Source organism: Miniopterus natalensis, chromosome 12 (genome assembly GCF_054644295.1).
Source record: "Miniopterus natalensis isolate mMinNat1 chromosome 12, mMinNat1.hap1, whole genome shotgun sequence".
In the NCBI taxonomy this organism is placed as follows: domain Eukaryota; kingdom Metazoa; phylum Chordata; class Mammalia; order Chiroptera; family Miniopteridae; genus Miniopterus; species Miniopterus natalensis.
In genome coordinates this window covers 65,830,943-65,846,159 of record NC_142092.1, presented here as the reverse complement: position 1 = coordinate 65,846,159, position 15,217 = coordinate 65,830,943, and the positions used below count along the sequence as shown (strand labels likewise).

The 15,217-nt window shown below is 36.4% G+C and overlaps 1 protein-coding gene across 1 annotated transcript in view; it reads right to left on the bottom strand.

Moving 5' to 3' along the window:
- RABGAP1 (RAB GTPase activating protein 1) overlaps window positions 1–15,217 on the bottom strand; it is a 118,299-nt gene that overhangs the window by 33,850 nt on the left and 69,232 nt on the right. Inside the window, exon 14 of the mRNA XM_016210947.2 lies at window positions 2,425–2,538. Coding sequence (XP_016066433.1) covers window positions 2,425–2,538 — 114 coding nt within the window. The remainder of the gene's footprint in view (window positions 1–2,424; window positions 2,539–15,217) is intronic.

Below are 15,217 nucleotides of genomic sequence, written 5' to 3'. Positions count from 1 at the left end.
CACCTGACACATGATTAGCACATGGCTTAATCAATTAGGCACTAGGTTGAAAATGTACTGAATTTCTATAGACAGGGAATGGAGGGGAGCCTACTTTTCAGGTTCATGGAGAAGCTTGAAGGAATGCCTACACACATGAAAGTACATCATACGTTTGGGAAATGTTTGGAATATAAGGCTGATGGAGGCTATAAAAAATATGGAGAAGAAAAGGTACTTCATTAATCCAACATTTAATGCCAAGCACTGTGCCAAATGCCACACATGCTAACACATGTAAGGAATGATTGCTGCCCTTGAGGACTTCACCATGCAGTTGGGAAGTTTGACAAATAAATCAACAAGAGTACAGTGAGAAGTTCAATGTGGATGAAACATAAAATACTTAGAGAATAAGCCAGGATATATTATAAAATGCCTTTAGTGCTAAGCTAAGAAATCTAGGACCAGGAAATAAACTAAGAATTTTTTTATTTCATTCTGTGTGTTATGGGGAAGCATTAAAGGCTTCAGTGGAGGTCACTGAAGTGATCCAATTCTGGAGTCAACAAAGAGAAAATAATAAATAGGCTAGAATCCAAAGGCAGGGAGACTGATGCAAGGTGGCATCTGTAAAAGTGCCAGCACCGTATGAGAGACTTCTACCAGGGTGTGGACAGAGGGGGTAGTATGGCTACAAGATACATCAACCACATCAAACTCAACATGGCCAAAGGAAGGAACTGGAAACGAGCAGAGAAGTGTTTGTATCTTCAGCAAGACAATGGCATGGGGGAAAAGGAAGACTGTTTTTAATTGATAGGACAACTAAACATAACAAGGATATAGCTGAATCCTGATTCCAACCAAACTACAGACTTTTAGGGAAATGTAAGGAGTGGCTATTGAATGATACTGATGGGTGCTCTAGATGCATAATGATCTTATTTTTTAAGAGATGGATAGTGGAGAGTTTAGGATCATGATGTCTGAGATTTGCTTTAAAACTAATACAGGAAAAATTTTAATGAAGCAACTGTAGCGATATGTTGATAAATATTAAATCTAGGTGGAAAGACATATGTCATTATACTATTCAGAGGGCTGAGTGCAAAATGTGTTTATAAATGAAATCATTTTTACATCTTTTTTGTTTGATTTACTTGATAGACTTTCACATGGAGACCAACTGGCAGCTGGAAATTTAGACCTTGAGCTAATGTAGATTTGGGAATATCTGTATAGTGGTGACAGCTGAAGCTCTGGGGGGTGGAAGGGTTCATCAGGGAGACAGTGTCAAGCGCAGCAACCACTGAATGAGCACCTGTCAGGAGGAAGGCCTCTGTTTCAGGAGCAGGTAGAGAGATGAAATACTGAGGGAGGGAGCAAAGTTGTGAGAGAAGTGAGAGCACGACCAGGAGGGTGAGAAGAGTAGAGAGAGTTGTGCAAAAGTCATCATGAGGAAGAAACTAGAGTGCTGCAGGGTCAGAGGCGGTAAGCACAGGGTTTCTTTCCGGGAAGCTAGCTGGCTGGCTGCTTAAGTGGGAAGAACAACTGAGAAGGGCTAGGAAAGGATGATCAGAGAGGAGGATTACAACCAAAATCATAGCTTTGTGCATCCTATGGGGAAATGAAAATTAAACTCAAGAAACATTTCTCTAAATTTAACTGCCTGTATGGTTTAAAGCACCAGTTTACCATTGGAGAATCACCCTTCATTGCTAGTCTGTCCTAAAACTTAGTTGCTAGTTTTGCCTTTTCAATCATAATATGTAAGTTCCTTAAGGACACGTCTTGTGCCTTGACTGCACCTCATATATAAATGTTAAGTAGGTACTTGATTAGCTTTGGAGGGGAAAGACAGAGGAACAGAGGAAGGATGACGAACTCTGGTCCCCACTCCTCCTTTTGGCTCTGAAGTTACCAAAATCTACTAGAAAATAAGTTATTGAAATTGAACAGTGTACCATTTCCTTGCAATTCCCAGATACAGACCTTCTGACAGGCACCAGTATTTCCCAGCATTTATTATGTTGCAGGTTAAAAGTCCACCTGGATGGGCATTAGCACTTGCTACTGTTGGATGTGTCCCAGGTGCCAAGTTTGTCATTTACACTGTGCATCTGAAAAGGAGCTTGCACTACTACAGACTCAACTGGTTTCACAAAATCAATTTTTGGAAGTCTCAGTGTGGAGCCAGGGGACCGTCATTTGAAAGTCCTGATTAAGAGGGTAAAAGGAGCCTTACTATTTTATTTCCAATTAATTCCTGTTCATCATCATCTAAAATTGTGTTATCTTTGATTTTACAAAGTCTTTCCTCTCCTTTTTTTCGTTCTTGAATATCAAATACATATTACACTTTGTAGTTATCTTTTGCATAATCTCAAAGAACCAAATCGACCATTCAAAACTGAGTCTATTGGGGGGGGGGGCATGAAATACCTTGCATATTTTATATAAGGAATCTTGTCCATCTCCTCCTGTATCCTTAAAATAGTCATGGGCTGGGAATGTCCGGTTAATATCCCGGGTGATAGCACTGTCCTGGGGAGACTCCTGTGGAAACATAAGGAAAGGAAAGGCTTAGTGGTCAATCATGTATCTATTTGTTTGTATTTATACAAGATCTTCTCATTTACATGCTTTAAAATACTGGAGGGACATATATACACGTACACATGCCCGAGTTACAACATCTTTAGGGGCCAACTACTCAAGCAAAAGCTATTATTAAGCTTGGGGAGGGGGAGGAGAGAAGATGGAAGAAAAGCAGCCTGCTGTTTCATTCTCTACACCTCATGTATACTCCGTCCCTGTTGCAAGAAAGTGCAGCTGGTGACCCTTCTATTGTAACAGGTAAAACGTTCTATTCAAAACAGAATTCCCACAGGAAAACATGAAACCTAATCTCAAAAGGAGGCAAAGTACTCCCGTTAAAAAACTGGGTATGAAAATTGCTGCTTTAATTGATCCTTTGACATGAAGTCCATGTGTCAGGTTCTCAATAGAAAAGAGAAGCCCCTAGATTGGGGTTTGTCATAGAACAAATGGCATAAAAATGTACACGGCAGTCCGAGCAGTATGAAGCTAGTTCACCGGGTGCCAAGGGATTCAAACAGGCTTGGTAAATATCCCTTGCTTTTGCCAAGGGAGAAAAACTGTTTCCTGTTTTTGTTATGACTTAACTAAAACTGAACAAACATCAATAACGTCAACAGCCCTTCATAAAACATACCAAGCACCTAGCTATTTCTAATGTCTTCACCTTGTTAACTTTTGTTTGCTCACATGCTAAGGAACTGGAGCACAGGAGCATGAGCTTGTTTCAACAAAGCACTGTCTTTGCAGCCAAGACAATAGCCTCGATTCTCTCTGAACAGGCATCATATTCAGAACACTATCCAAGAGCCTGACACTCCAGTTTCAAGATGAAAAATGAAAGTGATATTCCTCTCTTGCTCAGTAATTTCTCTAGCCTTTTGGCTAACTGTTCCCAGGGTCAAATACTTTACAGTTGTGGGATCTGAACTAACTTTAAATCCCATGCTTTCTTAACCAGTAAACTATTAAAACCTTCAAAGACACTGCCAAACTGCCTTCCAATGAGCTTTACTGGCATATATAACAACAAGGCAGCCCAGAACTGTGGTGATTCCTGACAAAAGGACAAAATTCAAGGTGAGACTTAAGATGACAGCAGCTATCACCTGGTGGCAGCTTCCAGGCTGCAGCACATGGAGAGGGAACAGAAACAGATCCGGGGTGGGGAGTGTCTCCTTGAGTTGAGGAGAGAGACAGCAGAATTCAGGGAAGGCAAGGTAGCTAGAATTTGCAGGTCAGAATACTGAAGAGAAAAAGCTGAACAGGGAAGCTGCAGAGATATCCAGAGGGGTCCCTGTGAGTCATGAATCATAAAACAAAAATGATAAACTGGACTTCATCAAAATTTTAAAATTTACTATTCAAAACAAAAGCCACTGTTAAAAACATGAAAATGTAAACTATGACCAGGACAAAATACCTTTAAAATCTATCTGATAATAAAGTTGTATCCAGAATATAACCCAAAGAAAATAAGGAGACAAACAACTGATTTATAAAAAGGGGGGAATGGTAGTAAAAGATTGAATAGATACCCCACGAAAGATATACAGATGGCAAATAAGCTCAAGAAAAAATTTCAACATCATTGGTCATCAAGGAAATGTAAATTAAAATCACAATCAGATTCCACTAAACACCCACTGAACACTAAAATTAGAAAGATCCGGGATTACTAAGTGCTGGTAAAGGGTGTGAAACACTGGGAACTCTGGTACATTGCTGGTAGAAATGCAAAATGGTGCAAATACCTAGAGAACCATTTGAAAGTTTCTCGTAGTTAAACCTACACACAATTCAATTATTCCAACCCTAGGTATTTATCCAAGAGAAATGAAAATATGAACATGCACAAAGACTTGAACTCAAACGTTCATAGCAGCTTTATTCACAATAACAAAAACCTGAAATAATACAAATGTGTCCCAATGGGCAAGTGGATATAAAAAGGTGGCATATCCAGAGTGGACTACTACTCAGCAACAAAAAGGAAACTCTACTGATATACATGGCACGGGTGGATCTCAGAAACATTCTACTAAGTTAAAAAATTCAGAAACAAAAGACTATTATCTATAATTCCACATATGTGAAATTCTAGAAGAGGCAAAATCATAAGTTATAGAAAGCAGGGAACTTTTTGAAGTGATGGAAATATTATCTATCACGTCTGTGGTTAAAATGTATTGAACCATTCACTTAAAATTGAACTTTATTGTACATAAATTACATATGGAACTTATTTCCAATTACAATGGAAACACATACCAAAAAAAAACAAAAAACTTATACAAATAAAAGAGGCCCAGGATGATTCAAATGCTTTAGACCGAGTTCCCAGTACTACTTTAGGTATATATACCTAAATGATGACAATGAAAGAAAATCCATACACACAAGGCCTTAACAAACAGGCATAGCTTAGAGTCAGATATATTTGAGTTTGAAAGCTGGCTCAGTTTCTTACTAAACAACTTTAGGTAAGTTTCTTACTTTCTCTGGCTAATATCACGCACCTTATAAAGCTGTATGGTGTCTGACATGCATAGAGATGTCACTTGATAGAAGTGAAAGGAAGCAAAGTCTCCAGCAATGTTCAGAGCTGGGGCAGTGTCTGAAAGGTTTTGGAACTTGAAGAAAAGAAGGGGGACTTAACGCACTAAAACAGTGATAAAGATAAATTTCACATTGACGAAACCTCCCAGAAATGATGAAAAGACATCTATATTATTGACCTATATACGGAGTGCAGTTACAAGAAATTATTCTGAAAAAACTGCTATTTCTATTCTTCAGTTATATCTCCACTTGAATTGTGTCTCCACTTCTAAAGAGAATTCTGATTTTTTAAATGTCAGATGAATTTTCTCTAAGGAATTCTATAAAACAACAATGAAAGTTCTGAAACATGCTAAGAATGATACATTGTGGCTTTAGACAAGCAGGAAAGTTAGAAAATTATATTAAGAATTGAGAGGAATATGGAAAGTTTAAAAATATTTTATGCTAGTTAATCAGTAACATCAGAATGATGATGAAGATAACCTGAAAAGGATGCACCGTTATTAGAGATATGTACATGATTTGGAAATTCAAATGCACACAGGATGGAAAAACAACAAAAAACTGGTAATAGTCTATAACTTGTCAGTTCTCATCAGTCTTCCTTCTCTTATGCATTGATCGACTGTGGGAGGCACCAAAGAATTATGGGGTAAACTGCCCTTGAAAGCAGGTGAATTTGAAAATTCACATACTGAATTTTTGATGCCTTCAAGAATGATAATAAATCGAGGAGTTCCATGTGAGCCACTTGCTTAAAATATTTGGTCTTTGGAAATATGCAGAAGAACTTAGGAATAAATCCATTTGACTTGCCAGAGGCCAAGTTGTACAAAAGTGATCCAGAAATTCTAATGATGACTTTAGTAAATTCCTATTAGAATAGTGACATCATTAAATTTGAAAAGATTCTGAAAATAAATCACAGTAACATTATGGATGATTCTTTCCTAATAGAACACAGCAAAGAGTTCTGCAAAACATCCAAACCCAAGTGCTTGTAAAATTAAGGTTTATACAATACATAGGCCTTTTATTTCTAAGGAGTTAACATAGCTGATACGGAGAACTTGCTGGCGCAGAGCATATTGGATAACACTATTCATGGCCAAACTGATTAAGTCAACCATATATATAGCCTGCCTCTCAATCAGACTAGTTGGTAAAATGGCTTAACAAACAAGCTTTTACAAATGCGCTGAAGGCAATCGTGCAGAGATACAAACTTAAAAGAACAGGGAATGGCGAAACTACAGTCAGTAGACATGCCCTGAAAATTATTGAAGTTACGGTAGTAGTTTTTTTGATCAGCTGATTTTATGTTTTGGGTGCTTCCTTTAATCCCCCCAAAAGCAACTTTAATCTCCAAAAGAAAACTAAAATGCCATATAATTATGCAGTATTAATATCTTGCAAACTTTTTCTGTTAAAAGTCAGATAGCAAATATTTTTGGCTTTGTGTCGCAATTACTCAGCTCTTCCCTTTGTAGAGCAATAGTAGCTATAGACAATATGTAAATAAACAAACATTCCTGTATTCTAACAAAACTTTATTTACAAAAACAAGAAGCATGCTGAGTTTGGCTCCCAGACCACACTGTGCCAATCCCTGCTTTAAATATAACACAGTACTTTGTCACAGGCAATATGACTGGAGAGATTTTAGTAATGATTTTAAATACACTGACATGCTGCTTGATTTCATACACGCTTTACCTGCAGAAATTCTGTAATAAGCTGCAATAACTTGAAATGTATATTCCTTTGAACACATGCTTTTTTTCATGTAATAAAAAATGTTAAAAACATTTGCTACATTTTACAAAAGTCAATTCTCAAAGTCTGTATACAGTGTTTCTGTATTACCTATGTAGTAAAGGTTTAAATAAAACCCTATAATTAGTGATACACTGTCCCTTACATTTCAAGCTACAACATAAAATAGTATATACAGTTCAGAAATTATGAACACACACACTGAAACATATTAGACTGTCTAAAATAAGGACAATACCAAATGTTGGCAAGGATATGAAACAATTGGAACTCTCGATTGTTGCTAATAAAGGTGTAAAAGGATACCATTTAGTGAATTACATATAGGGCAGTAAAGTTAAACACACATCTACCCAGACCGAGCAATTCCACTCCTAAGAATTACCCAGGAGAAACACACACATCCAACAGAAGCAACCAATGAGTGCATAAATAAGTGGAACAAATGGATGTCTTTGTCTCTCCCCCTTTCCAAAACCAATAAATTAAATTTTTTAAAAAGCTGTATTAAAAAAAGAGAAGTGCATTACTTCCTTATTATATAATATGGAAATTCAGGCTTAGTGAGAGTAAGCCACTCATTTTTACTTATTAGGTAATCAATAAAATACTGGACTGAATTTGTTGAATAAAACTGGTGAAATGAACACTGAGTATAAGCTCAACAGAAATCAAAAGTAGGCTCTGTTCATGAGACTGATTTCTTTCTTCGCCCCAATTCTTACACTCTTTTAATGAATATGATAGAGCAATGGTGAGACTTTGTTACTTTTTAAAATTTTAAGGCTCTTCTAAAATAATTTGTGGAGAGAAAAATCTAAGGAAATGATGATGTTTGTGCTGTTTTCTTCTCCCTGTGTTGATTTTGAAAGTTGTCCATTAGTTCAAACAGTGGTACCACATTCTGCAATTTTTCTGGATGACTATTTTTATACCTTACTGTGAGAATTGGCTCACTGGGTAACTTCTCAGGATTAACAAGGTACTGGGAACCGGCGGAAACCCTTTGAATACACACCCTTTGTAAACTCAAGTTAAAAAATAGAAAGCTAAGAATGGCAGGAAGAAAAAGAAAGTACCCAAACAAAGAAAATGCAATGGAAGGCTGCCATGAGAAATAACCAACATAGGGAAGATTATTATTTCCATAGTAGCTTAATGCCTAAAGAAAAAGTTAGATCTTAAGGCTAATCTGGAATGTTGTACATGTTTTGTTAAAAGCCATCGTGGAATACTTAAGAAAGCAGAATAAAACAGAAACACCAAAATTCCATTCAAAGCCATTATACCATATCCTATCTTTACAATATGCTTCACAGAAATAAAATAATCTTTTGGTTACATTTTGCTCTTAAAAAGTCAGCTACAGCTTGTCAGAAGTAATTTTGACAAATTGAAATAATTAAACAACAAGAGCTAAGACAGGCCCGTAGTCATTGTTCTAAGCACCTTATATACAGATAGATCACATAGATCTACTGTAACAACCCTCTGAAGTGGGTTCTATCATTTCTCCCATTTGACGACTGAAGAGAAAAGTTAAATCACTTGGCTAGAAAGTGAGGAGCTGGTATTGGAACCCAACTGATTTCTTTCTAGCCCCCATTTTTAACTCAAATAAATATATTGTGAAAGAAATTCTCTTAATCAGGAGTCAGCTGCATTTATAATTCCCAATACATTAAAAAACGCTTTTATTTTCTAGACTCATAACTAAAATCAACATGACACAGACTTTAAAACTGTGCTTTTTCTTTTTACTCATATAAAAGTGCTTCCTTGGATGAAGGCTGTTCACTTTTTATGGAAAAAAATCACTAAAGTCCTCATGACATGTAGACAGAGAAATGTATGATGCTCTTAAACATAAAAACAGAGTGGAAAAAAATCTTAACGTGCTCCTCCTGTAAGTTAGTTTAAAAAGGGCATTTTCTATAAATGCTAGGTGGCTTTTAACATGTATCTTAATTATTACACATCAAAACAATAATCAGTAATCTTTTAATTATCCTGGGCTTTAATCTTTGATTAGGGCTGACCAGTAGATAGATATATTTTAAGATCATAGTATCTTGGCCTCTCAAAGAACCACCTTCACAGAATTGTGCTATCAGCATGTTTTAAGACCCTATTTAAAAAACAAAACAAGCCCGGCCAGGCTTGGCTCAGTGGTTGAGCATCGACCTAGGATCCTGGCGATCGACGTTCGATTCCCGGTCAGGGCACATGCCCGGGTTGCAGGCTAGCCGATCAGTGACTCTCATCATTGATGTTTCTATCTCTGTCTCTCCCTCTCCTTTCCTCTCTCTGAAATCAATAAAAGATGTATTAAAAAAAATAATAATAAAAAAATAAAACTCAGCTACTCAAGAGAGACAATAAAGTGAATCTTGAAAAACAAAACGAAACACACAAAAAACAAAACTGCTATTGAAACCTTGTATTGCACGGTGAGGTAGGTGACGATGCCTACCTACCATATTACTCAGCGTCCCTATCAGAAATTCTGTCTCTCCTACAGAAATATGGGTCTTTTCCCCCCAATGGAAATGATTAAATGTCCATTTTTCTTTTGGCCTCCAGGAAGCTCGGGACCAAATTCACAGTCTAACTTTAAACAACACAGGATCTCATGGTCTATATATCTGTGTATTATCCTCCAGTTCTACCTCTATTTTCCAAATCCATTCCTTATTTATATTTTATTTTGTTGAATTATAAGTATTCTAATAAAATACCTCCACACCTTAGTAATATGAGGTACAGTGTATTTGTATAAAAAGCCCCTCAAGTCCATTTCATAGTTTAATCTACAAGAATTCTATAAATAAATATGTGGTTGACGGGTTCACCTAACACTGATAATGCAAAAACATCTTTACCTTAAACTCAGATTTCAAGAACATAAAACGTATGTACCTATGCACACATACTTTTAGTTGTGCCTGTGTGACCAGCACCATTACTCCTCAAACCAATGCCCTTTCAGCCTGCAGTGCTGCTTTTCCACACCAGTGCAACAGCAGGGATTTTGCTTGAGTGGAAACTGGATTGTGTGTAGATACTGCTCTGTATATTTATCTTGGGGATTTGCTCTTAGAGGCAAAAACAGTAATCCCAGTAAAATTGTCATTGAATAACACAATAGAAGACTTCAAAAGCTGAACCAAAAAGAGACAATTGATCTTTAACACATATAAATAAAACATTGTGTAGCTATTCAGTAATTAATGCTTTAAACTGCCATTCCTAAGACATGCTCCAACACACCACACAGAAAGCAAACTGGAACTAGATTTCCATAAACATGGAAGTAACTTGAAGGCATTTCGGAACCTGGCCACAACTATGTGAAGACTGGAGTTGGACTTTTGACAAAGAACGGAGAAGACAGAATTTGGGTGCTCTACCGAGATCACAAAATGTAACAAACAGAATTCTGACTCTGGGGTCAGGCAGTTCTGCTTCTGAATACAGCCTCCCCCACTTTGTGTGATCTTGGACATGTCTCTTAACCAGTCTGAGCTTTAATATCCTTCTCTGTAAAATCAATGCTATGGTTTCTTCCTCAGAGTTTGAGAAGCAAATGAGATACTCCATGGAAAGCAGGTAGCACGAGGTCTTGTACATCAGTGGTGACTCTATCCCATTATACTTGACATTTATGATGTTGGCATATTTTCAACCTTGGGAGAGAAGCCAAGGGACAAAATGTGTTTGGCAGATTTTCCCATGTTTGGGACTTAGTGCCCTGTTGGGGATCTGCAATTCTAGATAGCATGTAATTCAGAAATCCATTGTATTTTACCAACATCATAATTTATCTTATGCAAATGAAATTCTAAAGAAGATAAATCAGGCAACAGAAAAACTGACACAAAATATAAATCCTTCAATAAGTGTTTTTTTAACCTATAAGCCATGTTAAACAGAACACTGTAGAGTTCAGTATAAATTACCTTTATTGAGTCTCTTTTTCAAAAAAATCATTTTTCAGAGGCAAAAATCCATTTAGGTTTTTCTATTATCATTGCCTCACTTAGTAAAGAGCTCTTCCATTTCAAGACAATCATATAACTATACCAACCCCCACTGGTATTAATCCTTATTTACTCTCTTTTTGCCTTCCAATAGAGAAAACAACTCACCCCAAGCATGACAACTATGTAATGAACGAACTGCCAAAGCATCTTTATTACAGAAAACAGACTCTGAAAGCAGGCTCTAGAAAAGTTTGCCAAACCAGTGCCTCTAATTTTAATACATACTTGAGCACTATATCAGCTGAACAGTTACATACTTAGTATGTTAAATCTATAGCATACAAATGTAATAGAAAATCAGAGGACTTCAGGAAAAAATAGCTCTTTAATAAAATAATGTACTGCTATCACATTGTTTCAATCCAAATATGGCATGATAGTGCCATTCTAAAAATAAGTCCAAGTCCCATGTGATATGCAGCCTTTTAGCTATGTTCATTTCCTTTTAGGGCTCAAGTTTCCCACAGGAAAATTATTCAATGTTGGGCAAAACTGTCCCAAATCATGTATAGATAAGGCATAATGCTAACTGCACGGCCAACCTTTTCCTGCTTTGCTACTGCTGATTTGCCTGCACAGAAATCCGCCAGGGAGAGGCCAAGGAGCAGGAAATACTCAAGAACTGCTACCTGACAAAAGTGAACACAGAAAGTATCATTTTGAGTTAAAAGGTAGTAGGGGAGGTAATTTATAAGTCAGTTAAATTAGAAGCCACAAAAGTATTACATGCTAAGTCACATTCCAAACAAATGTTTCTGATAACTGTAATGATTTTCAAATACTTATTTCAGTTGTAGTTTTATATTATTGAGCAAAGTTGCATATTAAATGCTCTTAGTACAGCTTAATACAGATGGTATTGTTTGACATATCTGCTTAAAGATTTTATGAAGCATTATGTGCTAAAAATGAAAACTTCTCAAAATTACTCTCATAATATACCACACACACAATCAAGACCCACATCCCTCACGTTATATTTTTATATAGCCAAATAAATCAAATTATGATTTTTAAGAAAATGTTTGTTTTATAATGCTTAAGATACTCAGTTTTATTTTAAAAAGTTAGTTTCTTCTGAAAATAAGTCTTAAGTCAAATTTAAGTGTACTTATTAAGTAGCAAAAATATATAGCAACTCTAAATGGCTAGATATATTAAAATATGGCTTTATAATGCAGAGTTCCTTGTTCATATAACAGTTAACAAAACATAAAAATAAGAACCTGTGTTTAAATGTTATCGGTCACAAACATCTTCAGCAGTGTACTGTTGAATTGCATTTAGAATTCTGTAAGAGGTCTGTGTTCATATACATATCCACAGACTACAGGGATATGTTCCGGGTTTCAACCTTTATTTCCATTACATATTTTTATACAGCTTTCACACAGCTCTCAAGTTATGTTTCCTTGAGCCCCAATATATAAGAAAAATCAAGTGTGAGATTTTAATTTTTCTACTAAAGAACTAATCTTAAGAAACAATGATCAAGAAACACATATTTAAAAGCGACCTTATTTCATCATTAATGTATCAAGCTGTAGTTACTTAGATCTTTTTCCATTAACAATAACTTAAACACTATCAGCACCTAAGTATAATACCAACCAAATTCTCTTACTATCTATGTAGTAAAAGTCCTCCTGGTGTTCAATTCTTATGTTTTTCTATTCAAAATTCTTGAGAAGAAGCTACTTTAAAAGGCACTGGACAAGCAGTTATCTTAAATTTTATTTAAGCAAAAACTTCACCCGCTAATCTCACCAGCAGTACAAATACTACCAACACCAATGAAGCCATTCTAGAACCATCCATTCATATTTACTTCCCCTAGCAACATTTCTGAGGTGGGTGCTAGTGATCAAGAGAGCTAAGGTTTCGCAAAACTTATTTGATTTAAAGTACCAATGAAAGACTATTTTTACTTATTTTATTTAATATATACCCAAATCTAAACACTTTTCTTTTTTCCAATCCTGTTGGAAACTCCCATTTTCTAAGTACTTGACAAACGTTGAACAATCTTTTGGACTTATTTCGGTGGCATGACTGAGTCTAAGGGAGGTATAAGACCTGGATTCTAGTCCCAGTTCTTTGACTAATGAACTTTGTCACTATTCTGGGTTTCTCTTTTCCCATCCGTGAAAGGGGAGCCTATATTATGACCTTTAAGTGATCTTCTAGGTACGTCACTTTGGGATTCTATATTTGTCATTTACATACTCAAATATCTTAAGCCCATCTCCAGTTCCTAATTAGAATCAAAGCCCTTAGCATTTATGCCAGACTAGGGAGGCCCAGTTTATCTTCTGACCTTACTCTCCGTTGTACCTCAACTTGAAACCTCCGGTTCATCCAAGCTGCCCTGCTTACTAGGAAGACAGAGTAGCACCAGATAACATGGAAGGAATGTTCCCCGAGGGCCAAGCACAGTGCCAAGAGCTTTACTATAACTGTAACAGCACCTGATCTTGGACTGATTCCTGCAATGTTGGCGCCATCTTCACTTAAAGATGAGTACCCTTCTGAAGTTCAGATAGACTGAGATTACCCAATAAACCACCGGAAGTAGGATCTAACACACATCATCAGTACAATAATGTTAACAATACACGATGTTAACATAATCTAAGTAGAAATGGTTCTAATCCTTACATCTATCGTGTCATGAAGGAGAACTTTTAAAAATGAAAAAGTCTTTTGAATCAGATTCTACTCCCCAAGGGTCAATGAAGACAGAGACCCACAAATCCTTCTCTTTGGTTTAGCTATAAATAAACGGCTTTGGCAGTGGGGATTTCCCATGCCTTTCTGGAAGAAATTTCAGAAATAAATCATACTATTCAATACTATAACTTTTGCTTTCTACCCAAAATACTGTCTTATTCAACAAGTATTTGTTGAAAGCTAGTAAATGGAATTTAAAGTTTTACTTTGAAAAGACTTTACTTCTGTATTTTGTTCAAACCAATACAATCTTTGGTAACAAAACCAGTAAGTAAATCTTTCATTAAGTGACTACCATGTTAAATATCATGGTAATTTAACATAAGTATGTGCTTTTGTACTTTGCAAAGGGCTTTCTCATGTTATATATTGTTTGATAATTATAGGTCACTTTATTAGGTCTTTTGTCTATTGATCCTTTGGATTTCCTTAATCCTGTCCAGCTGGATAATTTATGTCAATCTCATTCAAGCAGTAGGGGGAGATAAGACTACAGAATCCTACTTACCCAGAGCTTAGCCCACTTCATAAACTGCTTTCTAAGGAAATCAGTCTAACACACATCTCCTTACCTACAAATACCACACAGTACTTTGTATTCCTATGCCTGTCTTCTCTTGGCAAAAAACAAAGTTTTAAAATCTAAAAAGATCAAAACATATACCTACGAGGCATAGTGACATAGTGGGTTTGGAATCAAAAAGGTCTTACAGCCCCAATTCTTCCCCTACAAACCTGACAGATTGTAAATTCCTCCCAATTATTTTTTACGAAAGATATAACTCCTAGTGCCCTCCCTCTGTCTGCTCCCATGTGGACTAGGCGCTTTCTAGGACTGCTGCACACCTGACTTCCTCGGGCTTTCCTTCCCTGTCACTGTGGGAAGTCTCTTCACCTCTCTCCTGTGTTGGAATAGTCCTGGTATCCTGGCTTCCATATCTTCTTGATTTCGTCTCTCATTCTGGGGAAGCATGCACTTCAGTAACTTTCTGAGAAAGTATGTAAGGCAGGTAAATATTCTGAGACCCTGTGTATCTCAAAATGGATTTATTTTACTCTCACACTTTAATGAAAAGTTTGAAACTCTAAGTGAAAACACACTGTGCACAATTTTGAAGTTATTCCTCACTGCTGTCCTCCTTTGAGGTGAAAGTCCAATGCTCTTCAGACCCCTGTGACTAAGTATGTTTCTCTCCCTCATCCCGACTCCACACCAAGACACTTTTAGGATTTTTCTTTATAACCAGTGTTCTGAAATTTTATGATTTGCCACCAAAGTCTTTTTATTACATTAAGCTGGTCCTTTTCATTGTGAAAACTCATATTCTTCGGTTCTTGTGATTCTTCTTTGAGAATTTCCTTTCTTTTTCTCTCTTCTGTTTCTAAAAATCATGCTAGTTAGATATTGAGCCTCCTTGATTGAGCCTCTAATTTGTCTTGCTTTCTGTCTACTGTCTTTTGTTTCGCTATCTGGACCACTTCAATTTTATCTCCCAACTTTTGTGATTTTTAAATAGCGTGAT